We start from the raw sequence: 17,731 nt of genomic DNA on the forward strand, positions 1-17,731 counted from the left end.
GGGATGGCGGCAGGTTTGTCACCGAGGGAGTGCCACCACCGTGCCAGCCCCGGGTGCCACCAGCCCTCCGGCCACCAGCCCGGCGGTTGGCTCGCCGTTGTCCCAGCCCCAACGGCGGGTGGCGGCGCGGGGACTGTCGCGAGGGCGGCTGCCACCGGTAAAGTGGCAATGTCCCCGTGTCCCCACGCGGGACGCTCCTGCGCGGGGCAGGGTGAGCCTCTAGGGACACTGGAGTGTCTCTTCCTACGGGGACATTGCTGGGGACATCCCGAGGACATTCCCGGGTCCCCACGGGGACATCCCGGGGACATTCTCTGGTCCCCACGGGCACATCCCGAGGACATTCCCGGGTCCCCACGGGCACATCCCGAGGACATTCTCTGGTCCCCACGGGCACATCCCGAGGACATTCCCGGGTCCCCACGGGCACATCCCAAGGACATTCCCGGGTCCCACGGGGACATCCCGAGGACATTCCCGGGTCCCCACGGGCACATCCTGAGGACATTCCCGGGTCCCCACGGGCACATTCCCGAGGACATTCCCGGGTCCCCACGGGCACATCCCGAGGACATTCCCGGGTCCCCACGGGCACATTGCTGGGGACATCCCGAGGACATTCTCTGGTCCCCACAGGGACATCCCGCGGTCCCACGGGAGCGCGCCCGGCCCACAGAACGCTGAGGGGAGGCGGGAGCGCGCCCCGCGCACGCGCACTGGGGGGGAAGGCGGGAACGCGCCCCGCGCACGCGCGCTGAGGGGAGGCGGGAGCGCGCCCCGCGCACGCGCGCGGCGGCGCCGTGAGGGGCGGGCGGAGGGGAAGGGGGGGGGCGGAGCTCCCGCCATGTCGCAGCGCTCCGGGGACCGAGATCGCGACAGGGAGCGCGACAGGGAGCGGGAGCTGCAGTGGTCGGCCCGCAGGATGGGCACGTCGCTGCTGCTGCAGCTGTCGGCGCACGAGCGGGAGCTGGACCTGGTGTGCCTCGACCACAGCTACGCCAAGCCCTGGAGCGCGCACCCCGACGCCAGCGCCGCCCGGCCCGCCCGGCTCCTCTTCCTCACCCCGCGGAGGCACCTCGGCAGCGCCCCGTGAGAGCCCGAGCGGCGGAGGGGGCGGCAGGGCTCGGAGGGGGAGACTGGGGGGGTCCTGTGGGGCTGTGAGGGGAAAGGAGGGGTCCTGTGGGGCTGAGTGGTCTGTGAGGGGAAAGGAGAGGATCCTGTGGGCTTGTGAGGGAAAAGGAGGGGTCCTGTGGGGCTGTGAGGGGAAAGGAGGGGGTCCTGTGGGGCTGTGAGGGGAAAGGAGGGGTCCTATGGGGCTGTGAGGGGAAAGGAAGGGTCCTGTGGGGTTGGGGGCAGTCATAAGGGTGAGTGGGGGAGTTGTGAGGGGGAAACTGGGGGCCCTGGGGAGGGTTCTGATGGGTGAGGAGGGCAGTGAGGAATCTCGGTTTGGGGTGTCCAGAGGTTTTGGTTTGGGGTGTCCAGGGGTCTCAGTTTTCGGCCTCTAGGTTTGGTGGTCCAGGATGCTTGGTTTGGGCCTTCAGGGAGATGAGTTTGAAAGTGCAGAATAGGTTTGGTTTGAGAGCCCAGAGGTCTCAGTTTGGGGTGTCCAAGCTGCTTGGTTTGGTGGTCCAGGGGCCGCCAGTTGAGTACTGAGTTCCCTGAGTCCAGCCCACCCTGTGCATCCCTGGGAGAGCTGCTCAAACCCCCTGGAACCCCAAAATCTTGGATCCCCCAAACCCCCCAGATCCCCCAAACCCCCCGGTTCCCCCCGAGCGCGGTGGGGCCCGGGGTGCCCCGTCGTTGTCCTGACCCCCGTGTGGGTGGCAGGGAGGCCGATGTCCCCATCGACGTGGAGACGGTGACGCCCACGCCGGTGCCGCTGTACGACAACCAGAAGGCTCGGAGCGTGATGAACGAGTGCGAGCGGCACGTCATGTTCGCCCGCACCGACGCCGACGCGCCCCCGCCGCCCGACGACTGGGAGGAGCACGTCAACAGGTGGGAATTGGGAATAGGAATTGGGGCTGGGAATGGGAATTGGGACTGGGAATGGGAATTGGGGCTGGGAGGAGCACGTCAACAGGTGGGAATTGGGAATAGGAATTGGGGCTGGGAATGGGAATTGGGACTGGGAATGGGAATTGGGGCTGGGAGGAGCACGTCAACAGGTGGGAATCGGGGCTGGGAACAGGAATTGGGGCTGGGAACAGGAATTGGGGCTGGGAATGGGAATTGGGGCTGGGAATGGGAATTGGGAATGGGAATTGGGACTGGGAACGGGAATTGGGACTTAGGAATGGGAATTGGGACTTAGGAATGGGAATTGGGACTTAGGAATGGGAATTGGGACTTGGAATGGGAATTGGGGCTGGGAGGAGCATGTCAACAGGTGGGAATTGGGGCTGGGAACGGGAATTTGGGCTGGGAAGAGCAGGAGATATGGGTTAGGAATGGGAATATGGGTTGGGAGGAGCACGTCAACAGGGGGGAATTTGGGCTGGGAGGAGCAGGGGGTATGGGCTGGAAGGAGCATGTCAGCAGGTGGGAATGCCAGGGAATCCTGGCTAGGAATGGCAGGGAAGGCCAGGGAATATGGGCTGGAAGTGCCAGGGAATGGGAATATGGGCTAGGAATGCCAGGGAATGGGAATTGGGACTGGGAGCACCAGGGAATGGGAATATGGGCTGGGAGCACCAGGGAATGGGAATATGGGCTGGGAATTCCAGAGAAAGGGGATCCAAGCTGGGAATTCCAGGGAATAGGAATCCAGGCTAGGAGGAGCACGGCAACAGGGGGCTGGCAATTGCAGAGCAGAGGACGCAGGAGCTCTGTGGTGGTTTGGTGGGTGACCCCGCTGTGTCTGTCCCCGCAGGACGGGCTGGACCATGGCCCAGAACAAGCTGTTCAACAAGATCCACAAAGCGCTGCAGTCAGACAGGCTGGCCCGCCTGGCCAACGAAGGGGTGAGAGGGGCTGGGCTCTGGCCTTCCCACGAAACCCGGGTGGTCAGCGTGGAAACTGTGACCCTGGGGTAGCCCCAGGAGCAGCTCTGGGCTCCCCTGAGCCGTGGCTTTTGTGGGATCAGAGAATGTCCTCGGCCGGAAGGACCCACGTGGATCATCAGTGCAACCCCTGGGAGCCCTGCACAGACATCCCAAAATCCCACCCTGGCCCTGCACAGACACCCCAAAATCCCACCCTGGCCCTGCACAGACACCCCAAAACCCAAACACTCCTGGAGCTCCGGCAGCCTCGGGGCTGTGCCCATTCCCTGGGCAGTGCCCAGCACCCTCTGGGGATGAACCTTTCCCAAAATCCAGCCTGAGCCTGGCCCAGCTCCAGCCGTTCCCTGGATCCTGTCCCAGGGATCAGAGCTTCCCCTTGGAAGGTTTGGATTGCTCTGAGGGCTCTCCTCAGCCTCCTCCTCCTCAGACAGATGTTATCCTCACTCCAGATGTTTGTGCAGCCCTCGCTGACATTTCCCTAGGGATGGGGCTGCAGTGCCGTGCTCCATCTTCCTTCCCCTGAGCTGTTTTTTGGGAATTGCTGCTTCCAGGCCTGCAACGAGCCGGTGCTGAGAAGGATCGCTGTGGATAAATGTGCCCGCAGGGTGCGCCAGGCCCTGGCCAGCGTCAACTGGGACACCAAACTCATCCAGTGGCTTCACACCACGCTGGTGGAGACCCTGAGCCTGCCCGTGCTGGCTGCATACCTGGATGCCCTGCAGACCCTGAAGGGAAAGGTGATAAAAGCAGGAGGAGCTTGGCTGTCACAGCTGGCGGAGGGGAGAGGCTGGAACTGCTGTCCCGTGGTTTGGGTGCGTTTTCTCAGTCCCCCCCGGCCTCTGCTTGCAGATCCCCACGCTGATCGACAGGATGCTGCACTCCTCCACGGCCAAGACGGGAGCAGCGGGCGCTGAGGCGCTGTCCCTGCTGCTCAAGAGACCCTGGGACCCCGCAGTGGGTGTCCTGTCCCACAATAAACCAGTGAGTGGGGGGTCCTGTGGCAGATTCACTCTTCCCATGGTCTGCCTCTGTCCTCTCCCTGGGCTCCTCTGCTCCGTGAGGGGAAGGGAAAACCAGGATCATCAGTCCACCCCAAAATCCCACCCTGGGCATCCCTGGGAGCTCTGCATGAACACCCCAAAATTCCACCTTGGGAGCCCTGCACAGACACCCCAAAACCCAAACACTCCCTGGAGCTCCAGCAGCCTCGGGGCTGTGCCCATTCCCTGGGCCGTGCCCGGCACCCTCTGGGGACAGAACCTTTCCCAAAATCCATCCCAAACCTCTTCACTCTGGGGAAGAACCTTTCCCAAAATCCAGCCTGAGCCTTTCCTGGGAGCAGTGCTGTCCCTGACACAGCTCCTGTTGGCCTCTGCAGAGCAAACTGCCCGGATCCCCCCTGATCCTCATCGCTTCCTCCGGCCCCGCCAACTCCCTGTTCCCCACGTCCCGGCGGCACCGCTTCTGGCAGTCCCAGCTCTCCTGCCTGGGAAAGGTCTGTGGGGTTCCTCTGTGGGGCTGGATCTGTGGGGTTCCTCTGTGGGGCTGGATCTGTGGGGTTCCTCTGTGGGGCTGGATCTGCAGGGTTCCTCTGTGGGGTGGCTGTGTGGGGTTGGATCAGTGGAGCTGGCTCTGTGCGGTTCCTCTGTGAGCTGGATCATTAGGGTTCCTCTGTGGGGTGGATCAGTGGGGTTCCTCTGTGGGGCTGAATCTGTGGGACTGCCTCTATGGGCCTACTGCTGCTGTCCCCAGCCCTGCTGGCTGTCCCTGGTGCTGTCCCCAGCCCGGCTGGCTGTCCCTGGTGCTGTCCCCAGCCCTGCTGGCTGTCCCCAGCCCTGCTGGCTGTCCCTGATGTTGTCCCCAGCCCGGCTGGCTGTCCCTGGTGCTGTCCCCAGCCCTGCTGGCTGTCCCTGCTGGCTGTCCCCTGCCCTGCTGGCTGTCCCTGGTGCTGTCCCCAGCCCTGCTGGCTGTCCCTGACTCCCCTCTCCTGGCAGGTGATCCCCATCGCCACGTCCCTGCTGAACAACGGCAGCGGGGTGGGGGTGCTGCAGTGCCTGGAGCACATGATCGGCGCTGTCAGGGGCAAGGTGGCCGAGGTGAGGACAGACCAAGATCCCCCTGTGCCCGGGGGAGCTGTGCCACCCTGGGCACTGCCCCCGTGTCTGTCCCGGCTCTCCAGCTCTGGTTTGTGTCCCGCAGATCCACAACCACTTCTCTCACAAGCAGATCATCCTGATCGGCTGGAACACGGGTGCCTTGGTGGCCTGTCACGTGAGTGCCCCGTGCTCCGTGTCCTCGGGGGCACGGCGAGGGTGTGGGTCTGCTAGGGCAGGTCCAGGGCAGGCCAGCGAGCTGCTCCAGGGCTGGAGCCCCTCTGGAGCTGGGCTGGGACAGCTGGGAATGCTCACCTGGAGAAGGGAAATTCCAGGGACAGCTGGGAATGCTCCCCTGGAGAAGGGAAGTTCCAGGGAGAGCTGGGAATGCTCACCTGGAGAAGGGAAATTCCAGGGACAGCTGGGAATGCTCACCTGGAGAAGGGAAGTTCCAGGGAGAGCTGGGAATGCTCACCTGGAGAAGGGAAATTCCAGGGACAGCTGGGAATGCTCACCTGGAGAAGGGAAGTTCCAGGGAGAGCTGGGAATGCTCACCTGGAGAAGGGAAGGCTCCAGGGAGAGCTGGGAATGCTCCCCGGAGAAGGGAAGGCTCCAGGGAGAGCTTCCAGCACATTCCAGGGCCTGAAGGGGCTCCAGGAGAGCTGGAGAGGGACTGGGGACAAGAGATGAAGGGACAGGACACAGGGAATGGCTCCCACTGCCAGAGGGCAGGGGTGGATGGGATATTGGGAAGGAATTCCTGGCTGGGAGGGTGGCGAGGGGCTGGGATGGAATTCCCAGAGGAGCTGTGGCTGCTCCATCCTGCGAAGTGTCAGGAGCCTGGCAAAGCAGCCTTCATTCCTGGGATGTGCTGGGCTCTGGGAATGCTGAGTGGTGGAATGTATCCCTGCTGGGCTCTGGGAATTCTGCCCTGTGATGGAATATATCCCTGCTGGGCTCTGACTGCTCTCTCCCTGCCCAGGTTTCCGTGATGGAATATGTCACTGCTGTCGTGTGCCTCGGCTTCCCCCTGCTCACCGTGGATGGCCCCAGAGGGGTAAGGACCAGATGGAGCTGCTTAAAGAGCCCTGCTTGTCTTTAAACCTCCCTGGGTTGCTTGGTGGAACTGTTCCTGGAAGCCCAAGGCTGGTTTTTTGAGGGAGTGTGGGTGTGAGAGTTGCTTGGAGGAGCTGTTGCTCTCGTTAGCCATGGCCTAGATCCCTCATTATCCCTGTCCTGTGTCCCTCATTATCCCTGTCCCGTGTCCCTGGTTATCCCTGTCCCGTGTCCCTGGTTATCCCTGTCCCGTGTCCCTGGTTATCCCTGTCCCGTGTCCCTGGTTATCCCTGTCCCTTGTCCCTCATTTTCTGTCATTTCCACGGAGCCCAGACTGTCCCTTTTGGGTGTGACTGGATGGGGACTGGTGATGGACACAGCCACGCTGGGAAGTGGCTCCTTCCGAGGGCAATGGGATTCCATTGGAAAGGCTCAATTTCCTGCTCCCTTTTCTGGAGCACGCTGCAGCTGCAGCAGAGCTTCCCTCTGGGCTCAGTAAATCCCCCCTGGAAGCCCCTCAGCTCCATCCCACCCTGTTGCAGGATGTGGATGACCCCCTCCTGGAGATGAAGACCCCGGTGCTCTTCGTCATCGGGCAGAACTCCCTGCAGTGCAACGTGGAAGCCATGGAGGATTTCCGGGAGAAGATCCGGGCGGACAACAGCATGGTGGTGGTGGGAGGAGCCGATGACAACCTCAGGTGAGGCTCTGCCACACCTGGGCTCTCTCTTCCTGGGAATTCTGGGCAGCACCTGAGCGTGCTAGGGACACCAGCCCCAAATCTGGTGTTGGAACGAGGTGGGAATTGCATGGGAAAACTCCAGACTTGTCTGTGTTGGGGAAAAACCTGCATGGGAATGGGCCTGATTTTGGGCTGGGCCTGATTTAGGGCTGGGCTCAATTTAGGGCTGCACCCAGCAGCACAGAGGAGGTTTTGGAGCATCACAGGAGTCAGGAATCTCTAGCAGTGAAAATCAGTAAAGGAGAGGAAAGAAAGAAGCCTAAAACTGACAATGGGCGTGAAGGCAGAGCTCTGAAATGTCAGCTTGGTTTTGGGGAGTCACAAAAAGGATCTTTGTCCTCATCAGGTGAAGAATGATGGCAGTGTGCTCGTGGAAGAGGGTGGATTTCCACTTGTTTTGGTTCTTTTTTCCCCCTAGGATAAGCAAAGCCAAAAAGAAGTCAGAAGGGCTGACCCAGAGCATGGTGGACAGGTGCATCCAGGTACCCACAGGGATCAGGGAAGGGAAGGTGGAAGGTCCCAGGTTACAGCAGGGATGGGTTGGATCTTCTCCTGAGGGGGGTTTGGAAGGGAGGGGTGAGATCCCTGGGGGTGCCCCTTAACCTGAGCAGTTTCCTGAGTGTCCCAACACATCTGCCTGGGGACACAGCAGCATTTTGGGAGAAACCATTGTGGTTTTTTCCCCACAAGTCCTGAATCGGTGTTTTGTGAGCTTCACTGAGAAATGTGCATTCTCACTGTGAGGTTTTGGGGATTTCCTGCAGAATACCAAACCCACAGAGCCTTACCCATGTATCCCCTTGGGAATTCGTCATTTCCCTGCTTCAAGATCCATTGCTCAGAGACCTGCCCAGCACTGAATCCCACTGTTTATCCCAAAATTTCCAGGATGAGATTGCAGACTTCCTGACAGGGGTGCTGACCCGGGCCGAGAGCCACTCGGGCTCCGAGCCCCGCGACCTGGACGCCGAGAGGAAGAAGAAGCCCCGTGAGTGCAGCAGGAGGGATCTGTCCTTCGAGCTGCCCGAGAGGAGCAGCAGACCCGCCTCCCCTGCAGCCAAAGTGCCAGCCTCGCCCTCAGGCTCCGAGGTGGGGGCTCCTCTCAGCCTAATTCCAGCTGGGGGTGTGCAGAGAGGGGTTTTCGTGCCACCAAAATCTCCCAAATCTGTGCTGAGCGCTGGGAGAGGGAGGTGAGAGGGTACCCGGGGGGATGTGGCCTCAGAGGGGGTTTAGATGAGAGATTTGGGGAAATTATCTCATGGGAAGGGTTGTAAGGCTTTGGAACAGGCTGGTGGAGTCACCACCCCTGGGATGTTCAAAACACAGATGGATGTGGCACTGGGGGACAGGGCTGGTGGTGACCCTGCTGGTCTTTTCCAGCCTTAAAAACTCCAGGATTCTCAGGGTGAGGGAAATGAGTGCTCAGGCCAGGGCTGCCTCGGGCAGCGTGGGCTGAGTGTCCCTCTGTCCCAGCAGGACCTGTCCAGCGTGTCCAGCAGCCCCACGTCCAGCCCCAAGACCAAGGTGGCCGCGCTGGCCCTGCCCAAGCCCAGCCAGGTGGGCCCCACGCAGCTGCAGAGGAGGCCGGTGCCGAGGCCAGACGCTGTCCTGACCCACAAGCAGGCACAAGGTAATTCCCTGCAGCTTCCCCACCCTTCCAGCAGCTGAATTTTGGGTTTTCTCTCTCTGGACCTGCGTAGGTTTTTATTTTCCCTGTCCTCTGTTGAATTCCAAGCTCCTCGTGGCAGCTTTCTCTGCAGCTCAGCTCCTGTCACTGCCTTGGAGGGTTGGAAGGGGGTTGGAAATGTTGTTTCTGCAGCTTGGAAGTGGGAAGGATTCTCTCTCTGGCTGACCAAACCCCCTGCAGCCATGCTCTGATCCTTTTGGGACACCCTGGTCCAGTTTCTCCCTCACGGCTACCTGGGGAGACCCTGAAGGTGCTCAGGAGATGTTGAGGCTGTTGAGCTGAGGTGGAAACTGGGATCTGGGGAATTCCAGACCCATCCCGTGGAAAACCTGCTGTGGAGAAGGAGCCAGCTTGAGCTGTGGGGTTTTGTGTCCTGTTAAAGGAGGCTGGTTAAAATCCTTTGGTCTGGTGGTGAGCCTGAGGAGTTCAGGGGTGCTTCTGTGGCCGAGGAGCCCTCCTGGCAAATTCAGCAGCATCTGGGGATGGATCTGCATCCTCCTTCTCTCCTGGCCGTGCTCAGGGCAGACCTGGACAGGCTGGTGGGTGTCACCTGCAGCAGTGTCACCTACAGCAGTGTCACCTGCAGGTCCATGGGTGTCAGCTGCAGCTGGGACCCTGCAGCTGATGGATCAGGGATGGATTAGGGAAGGCCCTGATGGATCAGGGATGGATTAGGGAAGGCCCCGATGGATCAGGAATTGATTTAGGAAGGCTCTGATGGATCAAGAATGGATTTGTGAAGGCTCTGATGGCTCAGGAATGGATTTGTCAAGGTTCTGATGGATCGGGAATGGATTTGTCAAGGTTCTGATGGATCAGGAATTGATTTAGGAAGGCTCTGATGGATCAGGGAAGGCCCTGATGGATCAAGGATGGATTTGTCAAGGTTCTGATGGATCTGGGAAGGCACTGATGGATCAGGGATGGATTTGGGGAGGTTCTGATGGATCTGGGAAGGCTCTGATGGATCAGGGATGGATTTGGGAAGGTTCTGATGGATCAGGGATGGCCAGGCAGGCTGGCACGGAGGGAAGTGGGCAGGCTGGCACAGAGGGAGCCGGGCAGGCTGGCACAGAGGGAGCTGTTTGTGGGCACGTTCCCCTCCCGGCACCCCGAGCCACCCTGGGCGCTCCAGCAGCCCCTTCTGTGTCCCCCAGCTGCGGTGGCCCCCGAGCCCTCGGAGGGGGCTGGCAGAGGTGGGCGAGTGCAGCTGAAGAGGCAGCAGAGCCCCAGCCCCAGGCAGTGCAGCAAGGCCTCCAAACGAGCCAAAATCCAGGTGACCATTGTCTCCCACGGAGATGCCACGGGCACCGGAGCAGCCCTCGGCACCCAGGCTGCAAGTGAGTGGGGACCTGGCTGTGGCACCCGCAGGGCCTGGCGGGGAGGGAGCTGTGCCTCCTTGGGCCTGCCTTTCCTTGGGCCTGCCTTTCCTTGGGCCTGCCTTTCCTTGGGCCTGCTTTTCCTTGGGCCTGCCTTTCCTTGGGCCTGCTTTTCCCTAGGCCTGCCTTTCCTTGGGCCTGCCTTTCCTTGGGCCTGCCTTTCCTTGGGCCTGCTTTTCCCTAGGCCTGCTTTTCCTTAGGCCTGCTTTTCCTTAGGCCTGCTTTTCCTTAGGCCTGCTTTTCCCTAGGCTTGCTTTTCCTTAGGCTTGCTTTTCCCTAGGCTTGCTTTTCCCTAGGCTTGCTTTTCCTTAGGCTTGCTTTTCCTTAGGCTTGCTTTTCCTTAGGCTTGCTTTTCCTTAGGCTTGCTTTTCCTTAGGCTTCATTTTCCTTAGGCTTCATTTTCCTTAGGCTTCATTTTCCTTAGGCTTCATTTTCCTTAGGCCTGTTTCTTCCTAGGCCTGCTTTTCCCTAGGCCTGGTTCTCCTTAGCCCTGCTTTTCCTTAGGCCTGGTTTTTGCTTCATTATCCCTGTTTTTGGGGAATTTAGCTGCAGGGAAAAGGTGGAGACTCACACTCCTGATGTGAGTGGCTGAGGGAGCTTGGCAGGAGCGTTGGAATTCCACACTCCTGCAAAAACAGGGTGGGGATGGGATCCTGCACCTCCTTCAGGTCATGCACCTTCCTCTGGAGGCCTGGAGCTGCTGCTGGGAGCTGGATGGGTGCTGGTGCTGCTGGGAGCAGGGTGCTGGTGCTACTGGTGCTGCTGGGAGCAGGGTGCTGGTGCTACTGGGAGCAGAGTACTGGTGCTACTGGTGCTGCTGGGAGCAGGGTGCTGGTCCTACTTGTGCTGCTGGGAGCAGGGTGCTGGTGCTACTGGTGCTGCTGGGAGCAGGGTGCTGGTCCTACTGGTGCTGCTGGGAGCAGGGTGCTGGTCCTACTGGTGCTGCTGGGAGCAGGGTGCTGGTCCTACTTGTGCTGCTGGGAGCAGGGTGCTGGTGCTACTGGTGCTACTGGGAGCAGGGTTCTGGTGCTACTGGTCCTGCTGGTGCTGCTGGACCCCTCTCTCCGCATTCCTCCCGCCCCGACCCCGCTGCTGCTTGTAGGATTTGGGGCAGTTGCTCCCTCTGGAATCCAGAGTTCTGTGCCCTCCAGATCCCACCTGGCCGAGCTGCCCGCTCTGCTGATCCCCCTGGGATTCCCATCCCAGCAAACCCAGCTCCATCCTGCCCCTGCACCCCGGGAAGAGCTGCTGGGGTTCCTCTTCTGCCCTGAGCCATCACAGGAGAGCCACAAAGCTCTGGCTGCTGTCCCTCAGCACCTTCCTCCCACGTGGCATTTGTGGAATCAGAGGCCAGCAGCTTCATCCTGCTGGGAAATCCCAGGTGTTCACAGCTCTGCTCCTTTCCAGGCACCTCTGTGCTCCTTTCAGCATCTCTGAGCTGCCACAAGACACCAAATCCACGTCCTTCTGGAAGGTTTCACTAGATCTTCTGGCAGCTTTGAAAACCTCTGCTTTCCAGAATCATTATTTTATTTTTATTTTTAATTTTCCCAACTTCTTTCCACAGAAAGGAAATGAATTGCAGAAGTAAACATGAACCCAAAGGAGAATTGCCTCTTTGCCAGGAGGAGTGCACGAGGAAGGAAGGCAGTTGTATCCCCCAATGCTGCAATAAACAAATTCCGTGACTTGTCGCATCCCTGTGTATTTTGTAAAGTGTCTTGAGCCAAGAATCCTTACAAAGCCACCCAGATCCCAGCAATCCATCCCTGGAGAGGAGGGGATTAGTGGAGAGAACCTCTAGGAGAGAGATTTGCAGTTGGTGGCAGGGGCCTGAGGTTCCTTAGGGATTTCGGGAGGCGATTCCTTCCCTCCTGCCTCTGCCATTCCATCGTTTCTGTGTTCTAACTGGATTTTGCTCCTCCCAGTCTGCCATTCCTGCAGAAGATGCCCTGGGAGCTGGATGGGTGCTTGGAAAAAGGGGGATCCCAGAGGAATCCCAGAGGATTTGTGGGAGACAGGGGCTGAGCCTTCTCCTTTTTGTCTTGCAGTTGTCTCCGGGAAGCCGCTGCCCCTGGGCCAAGCCGTGTCCAGCACCAAGGAGCTCTCGGGGCTGCTCTCCACCCCCAAGTGAGTGGGAATTTGGGAATTTTGGGGGCTCTTTCTCTCCTGCACGTGGAGCTTTCCGGTGTCTTGCTCTCCACTGGGATTTTCTGGCGTGGGGGAGGCTCTGGGGGCTCCTGGAAACTCCAGTGGGGCCTGGGAATGGCAGGAGTGGAGATGCTGTGGCTGTGCTCGTGTCTGCCGCGGTTTCCCAACCTCAGGTGTGTTTATCTCTGTCTCTGTGGTGGCTTTGGCAGAATTTCTGTGTTTAATCCTTCCCTTCTGGCACCTTTGCAAGAAAAAGAACGTTTTTGTGGCAAAGGCAAGGGAGAAGAGCCCCAAATCAGCTCGTGAAGGGCATGAGCTCTGCACTGTTGGGGTGTAAATCTCACCTTGACACCTTTTCCCCATCCTGAAATGGAAACATTTTCGAGCTTTGGGGAACTGGGCTCTGACTGATCCCATTCCCAGAGGAGCCGTGGAGGTGTTGGACAGGGCTCAGAGTGACCTGGGACAGGGGAGATGTCCCTGCTGGTGGCACCTTTTAAGGCCCTTTCCAGCCCAAACCATCCCAGGATTCTGTAATCTGGGACAGGAGAGGAAGAAGAGCTGGTTTTAAATAAATAACATCTGTTTTATTTATAAAATTAAATTTTAAATTAATAAAAAGTGGAGTTTAGGCAGGTGGTGGCCCTGCCTGGGAGGTGAACACAGCCACCAAGCTCTCCTAGTTTAGAAATCCTTGGATTTGGCTGCTGCTCTGGAAGTTTCTCATGAAATTGATGATGTTTAGAGTTTTTTCCCAGCAGCTGTCGGGGCAGTGCTGCTCTCTGTCCCAGCCCTCACCGGCCTCTCTCCCTTCCCTTTTAGGCTGAGCTCAAGCACGGAGGCCTCGCTGAGCCCGGCCCAGGCTGGGATCCCCAGCAGCTCTGCCCCCAGCGCCTTCCACGCCCTGCAGAGCCGGTTGGTGGCCAGCAGCGGCCACAGCCTGCCAGCCCAGCCGGCCACTGCCCTGCCAGGTACCGGGGGAGAGCTGGCAGGGTCTGGGGAGCCCCTCCTGGCCCTGCCTGGCCTGGCTCAGGTGGGGCTTTGCCGTGGGGATTGTGGCATTTGGGTGGAAAACGCCAAAACCCCAAAAGCTGCTGTGCTCCACAGCCACCCCTCTGCAGCTGCAGCAGGAAATGGAGCAGGAACAGGGGGGCTTGGGGTGGGTTTGGGGAAAGGTTCTGTCCCCAGGGGGAAGAGGTTTGGGGTGGGTTTGGGGAAAGGTTCTGTCCCCAGGGGGAAGAGGTTTGGGGTGGGTTTGGGGAAAGGTTCTGTCCCCAGGGAGAAGAGGTTTGGGGTGGGTTTGGGCAAAGGCTCTGTCCCCAGGGGGAAGAGGTTTGGGGTGAGTTTTGGGAAAAGTTCTTCCCCAGAGGGTGCTGGGCACTGCTCCAGGAATGGGCACGGCCCCAAGGCTGCCAGAGCTCCAGGAGTGTTTGGGTTTTGAACAGCTCTGCAGCCCCACGCCAGCGCCAGAATTTGGTGCTGGTGGAACCTCAGATCCCACACAGAGCCCTTTTTGGGGGTGAAAGGGACCTCAGATCCCACCCAGGGCCGTTTTTGGGCTCAGAGGGCCCTCAGATCCCAGGCTGACCTTGTCCTGCCCTGTGTTTCAGGAGCAGCCTCTGCCAGCAGCCTGCTCCAGGGGCTGAGCTTCAGCCTGCAGGATTTGGGCACCAAGGCCTCCAGCCTGGCCCCCAGCGCGGCGGCTGCCGGCTCACCTGTGCAGGTGAGGGGCCTCTCCCACGGGGCAGGGGGGTTCTGGGGGGCTGATGGGGTTCTGGGGGGCAGAGGGAGCCGGGCTGTGCTGTGCCAGGGCTCTGTGTGTGCAGGCAGCCCCAGAGCTGAGCTGCAGAGCAGCCAGGAGGGATCAGGGAAAGCAGCACTGAGACCCCTCAGGGTCCCACTCCGAGGCTGGGAGGGACCAATCCACCAGGGCCAGCCCTGCCCGGGGATGGGGAGAGCTGTGGAACCCCCCAAAGGCTCTGCTGGACAGGGGAGAGACCATCCCAGCCTGGCCTGGGCCTAAAGGAGCTCAGGGCTGCTCTCTGTCCTTAGAGAGCTCGGCCTAAAGGAGCTCAGGGCTGCCTCTGTCCTTGCAGAGCCTAAAGGAGCTCAGGGCTGCCTCTGTCCTTACAGAGCTCGGCCTAAAGGAGCTCAGGGCTGCTCTCTGTCCTTGCAGAGCTCGGCCTAAAGGAGCTCAGGGCTGCCTCTGTCCTTACAGAGATCGGCCTAAAGGAACTCAGGGCTGCCCTCTGTCCTTACAGAGCTCGGCCTAAAGGAGCTCAGGGATGCCCTCTGTCCTTGCAGAGCTCGGCCTAAAGGAGCTCAGAGCTGCCCTCTGTCCTTACAGAGCCTAAAGGAGCTCAGGGCTGCTCTCTGTCCTTGCAAAGCTCGGCCTAGCCCAGCCCTGCAGCTCTCAGGGCTCTCTCTGTCCTCGCAGGGCCCAGCCCTGCAGCTCTCAGGGCTCTCTCTGTCCTTGCAAAGCCCAGCCCTGCAGCTCTCTCAGCCCTGCAGCTCTCTCAGCCCTGCAGCTCTCAGGGCTCTCTCTGTCCTTGCAGAGCCTGGTGCTGAAGGCTCTCTCAGCCCTGCAGCTCTCCGGGCTCTGTCCTTGCAGAGCTCAGCCCTGCAGCTCTCAGGGCTGCCTCTGTCCTTGCAAAGCCCAGCCCTGCAGCTCTCAGGGCTCTCTCAGCCCTGCAGCTCTCAGGGCTCTGTCCTTGCAGAGCTCAGCCCTGCAGCTCTCAGGGCTCTCTCTCCTCGCAGGGCCCGCCGCTGAAGGCTCCCGGGGCGCTGCAGGGCCTGGCTGCCCTGGGCTCCGAGGCGGGCGCCCTGGTGCGCACCATCCCCGTGGCCACCTCGCTGGCCCTGGGGGCCTCGGGCAAGCCCACGGCCATCCACCAGCTGCTGAGCAACGGCGGGCTGGCCAAGCTGGCCAGCAGCCTGCCCGGGCTGGCCCACATCTCCAACCAGGCCACAGGTCAGCCCGGGAGGGGAGGGGAGGGGAGGGGAGGGGAGGGGAGGGGAGGGAAGGGAAGGGAAGGGAAGGGAAGGGAAGGGAAGGGAAGGGAAGGGAAGGAAAGGAAAGGAAAGGAAAGGAAAGGAAAGGAAAGGAAAGGAAAGGAAAGGAAAGGAAAGGAAAGGAAAGGAAAGGAAAGGAAAGGAAAGGAAAGGAAAGGAAAGGAAAGGAAAGGAAAGGAAAGGAAAGGAAAGGGAGGAAGGAAGGACAGAAAAAAGGGAGAGAGAGAGGGAAGGGAGGAAGGAAGGAAAAGGGAGAGAGAGGGAAGGGAGGGAGGAAGAAAGGGAGGGAGGAAGGAAGAAAGAAAAAGGGAGAGAGAAAGGGAAGGGAGGAAGAACGAAGAAAGAAAGGAAGAAAGAGACGGGGAAGGGAGGAAGAAAGAAAAGGGGAGAGAGAGAGTGAAGGGAGGGAATAAGGAAGAAAGAAAGGAAGAAAGAAAGAAAGAAAAAGAGGGAGAGAGAGAGGAGGGAGGAAAGGATGAAGGTGCTGCCAGCGCCTGGAGCTTTTTTCCCAAAGCTCCTCCTGCTCTGGGGGCTGCTCCTTCCCAAGCAGCCCCTCTGAGGGAAGCCCCAGCCCTGTTTGGGGGTGTTGTCCACCAGCCCTGTGTCTCAGGGAGGTTTTCTGTGTGCTCTGCAGGCCTGAAGGCCCCGGCCACCATCACGGTGACCCTGCGGGGACAGCCCGGCCGCGTGGGCACCCTGAGCCAGGCGGGGCTGGGCACGGCACAGCCCCAGCTGGAGGAGCAGCCCCAGGGCCCTCAGGTAAGGGGGAGCCTCTCCTGGCTCACCTGGGCAGCTCCTGGCCCTGCCAGGTGTGCCTGTGCCATCTCTGGGCTGTGAGCAGGGGGTGGCAGCAGCCAGGGCGGTGTCACCTTGTCACTGTGTCTGTGCAGGTGTGATTGTCCTTGATCCCATGAAATCCTGGGGTGGTCTGGGCTGAAAGGGACCTCAAATCCCACCCAGGGCCCTTCTGGGGCTGAAAGGGACCTCAAATCCCACCCAGTGCCCTTTTGGGGCTGAAAGGGACCTCAAATCCCACCCAGGGCCCTTTTGGGGCTCAAATGAACCTCAAATCCCTCAGAGCTGCTGTGCTGCCTTGCTGTCCCTGTCACCTCCAAACCTTCTGGACAGCCCGGAGCAGGGATGGAGCTGTTGTGCAGGGTGAGGCCATCCAGGAAGGGGTTAATGTTTTGGATTCTGACTTTTCCTTACAATGCTGAGCTTGTGTGTTCAAGGCAGGGCTCAGACCGTGCCAGGGCTGCTCCAAAAGCAAACTGAAAGCAGCTCTGACAGGAAATGAGGCTTTGTTCCTAATTTTAGCCCTGACATCAGCAGGGTTACGTAACCATAACCCTCCCCAAAGGCCTCAGCAGCAGCCAGAGCTGAGATTCCCCTTGGAATTCCAGCTGGGGGAATTCTGCAGGAATTTAAATCTGGGGCTGAGCTGTGCTTTGGGGTGGGCATCACAGGAATCCCCCCTGGGAGCAGGGTGAGGAGAAACCTGAGGGTTGGTGTGGCTGGGAGGTGAGAACCGGAGTAAAACCGAGTTTATCTTTTCACTAAACTGCCCCAGGGGGGTTGGAATTGTGGGGTGTCCCCTCAGTGTGGGGACAGCCACAGCTCTGTGGGGCCTGGAGCTGGTTTGGGTGAGGATGGTGGGAGGAGAGCTCCGAGCCCTTGGAGGCAGGAATTCCTTTCTCCTCCTGAATTCCACTGCCAGGGACACAGATTTCAGCCTGAGCTGTGGGGGCCTGGCCTTGCTGGGAATGGTCTCAGCACCCTGGGGTGGTCAGGATGTCCCCAGGGCACTGACCCTGTCCCCTTGTCCATCCTGGGGTGGTCAGGATGTCCCCAGGGCACTGACCCTGTCCCCTTGTCCACCCTGGGGTGGTCAGGATGTCCCCAGGGCACTGACCCTGTCCCCTTGTCCACCCTGGGGTGGTCAGGATGTCCCCAGGGCACTGACCCTGTCCCCTTGTCCACCCCAGGGTGGTCAGGATATCCCCAGGGCACTGACCCTGTCCCCTTGTCCGCAGTGACGGCCACGGAGCCCCCGTGGTGTGGGAGGCCAGGCTGGTGTGGCACTGCTGAGGCTGCCCCGTGCCAGCCTGGGCACCCCGAGGTGGCACCTCCAGGACACGGCGGGGACACTCTGGGGACACCGTGGGGCTGGCCAGCAGCAGCCACGCCGCCCTGGGGGCTGTGGGGACCCCCAGGATTCCTGGAGGGTAGGAAAGGGGGAATGTTCTTCTGGGTTTGTTGCTGTTTAATAAAAACTTCCTTTTTTTTTATGTTTTTTTTTTTTTTTAATTTTGTTGTGCTTTTGGCCTGAGTTTGTGGCTGTGGCCACTCTGGGGCTGGCTTTTGTTGAGGGTGGATTTTGTGAGCAGTGAAGGGATGGAGGGACAGAGCAGGGAAGGATCCACGCTGGGCAGCTCCCTGAAATAATCGGAGAATCCTGGAATCTGCTGAGTGGGAAAGGACCCACTGGGATCATCAATCCAGCCCCTGGCCCTGCACAGACCCCCAAAATCTGAGCTCGGGCAGCCTTGGGGCCGTGCCCAGCACCCTCTGGGGGAAGAACTTTTCCCAAAATCCAGCCTATTCCA

At 60.0% G+C, this 17,731-nt stretch overlaps 1 protein-coding gene across 5 annotated transcripts; it reads left to right on the plus strand.

Moving 5' to 3' along the window:
• Positions 1-800: 800 nt before the first annotated feature.
• KANSL3 (KAT8 regulatory NSL complex subunit 3) lies at positions 801-17,413 on the plus strand. Of its 5 annotated transcripts, none has more exons than XM_072917802.1 (20): positions 801-1,089; positions 1,828-1,998; positions 2,873-2,963; positions 3,557-3,742; positions 3,855-3,986; positions 4,384-4,500; positions 5,000-5,101; positions 5,205-5,276; positions 6,081-6,155; positions 6,697-6,854; positions 7,315-7,378; positions 7,785-7,985; positions 8,373-8,526; positions 9,741-9,923; positions 12,014-12,092; positions 12,936-13,084; positions 13,724-13,836; positions 14,871-15,084; positions 15,760-15,884; positions 16,204-17,413. In XM_072917802.1, exons 1-20 carry the CDS (start codon positions 845-847, stop codon positions 16,285-16,287), a joined length of 2,715 nt encoding a protein of 904 aa, XP_072773903.1. In that variant the 5' UTR covers positions 801-844; the 3' UTR covers positions 16,288-17,413. The 5 variants fall into 5 exon arrangements, with proteins under 5 accessions (XP_072773903.1, XP_072773904.1, XP_072773905.1 ...); XM_072917803.1 differs by having other exon boundaries at positions 17,159-17,413; XM_072917804.1 differs by lacking the exon at positions 9,741-9,923.
• The last annotated feature ends 318 nt before the right edge of the window (positions 17,414-17,731 follow it).

The sequence above is a fragment of the Taeniopygia guttata genome, chromosome 22 (assembly GCF_048771995.1).
Source record: "Taeniopygia guttata chromosome 22, bTaeGut7.mat, whole genome shotgun sequence".
Lineage (NCBI taxonomy): Eukaryota > Metazoa > Chordata > Aves > Passeriformes > Estrildidae > Taeniopygia > Taeniopygia guttata.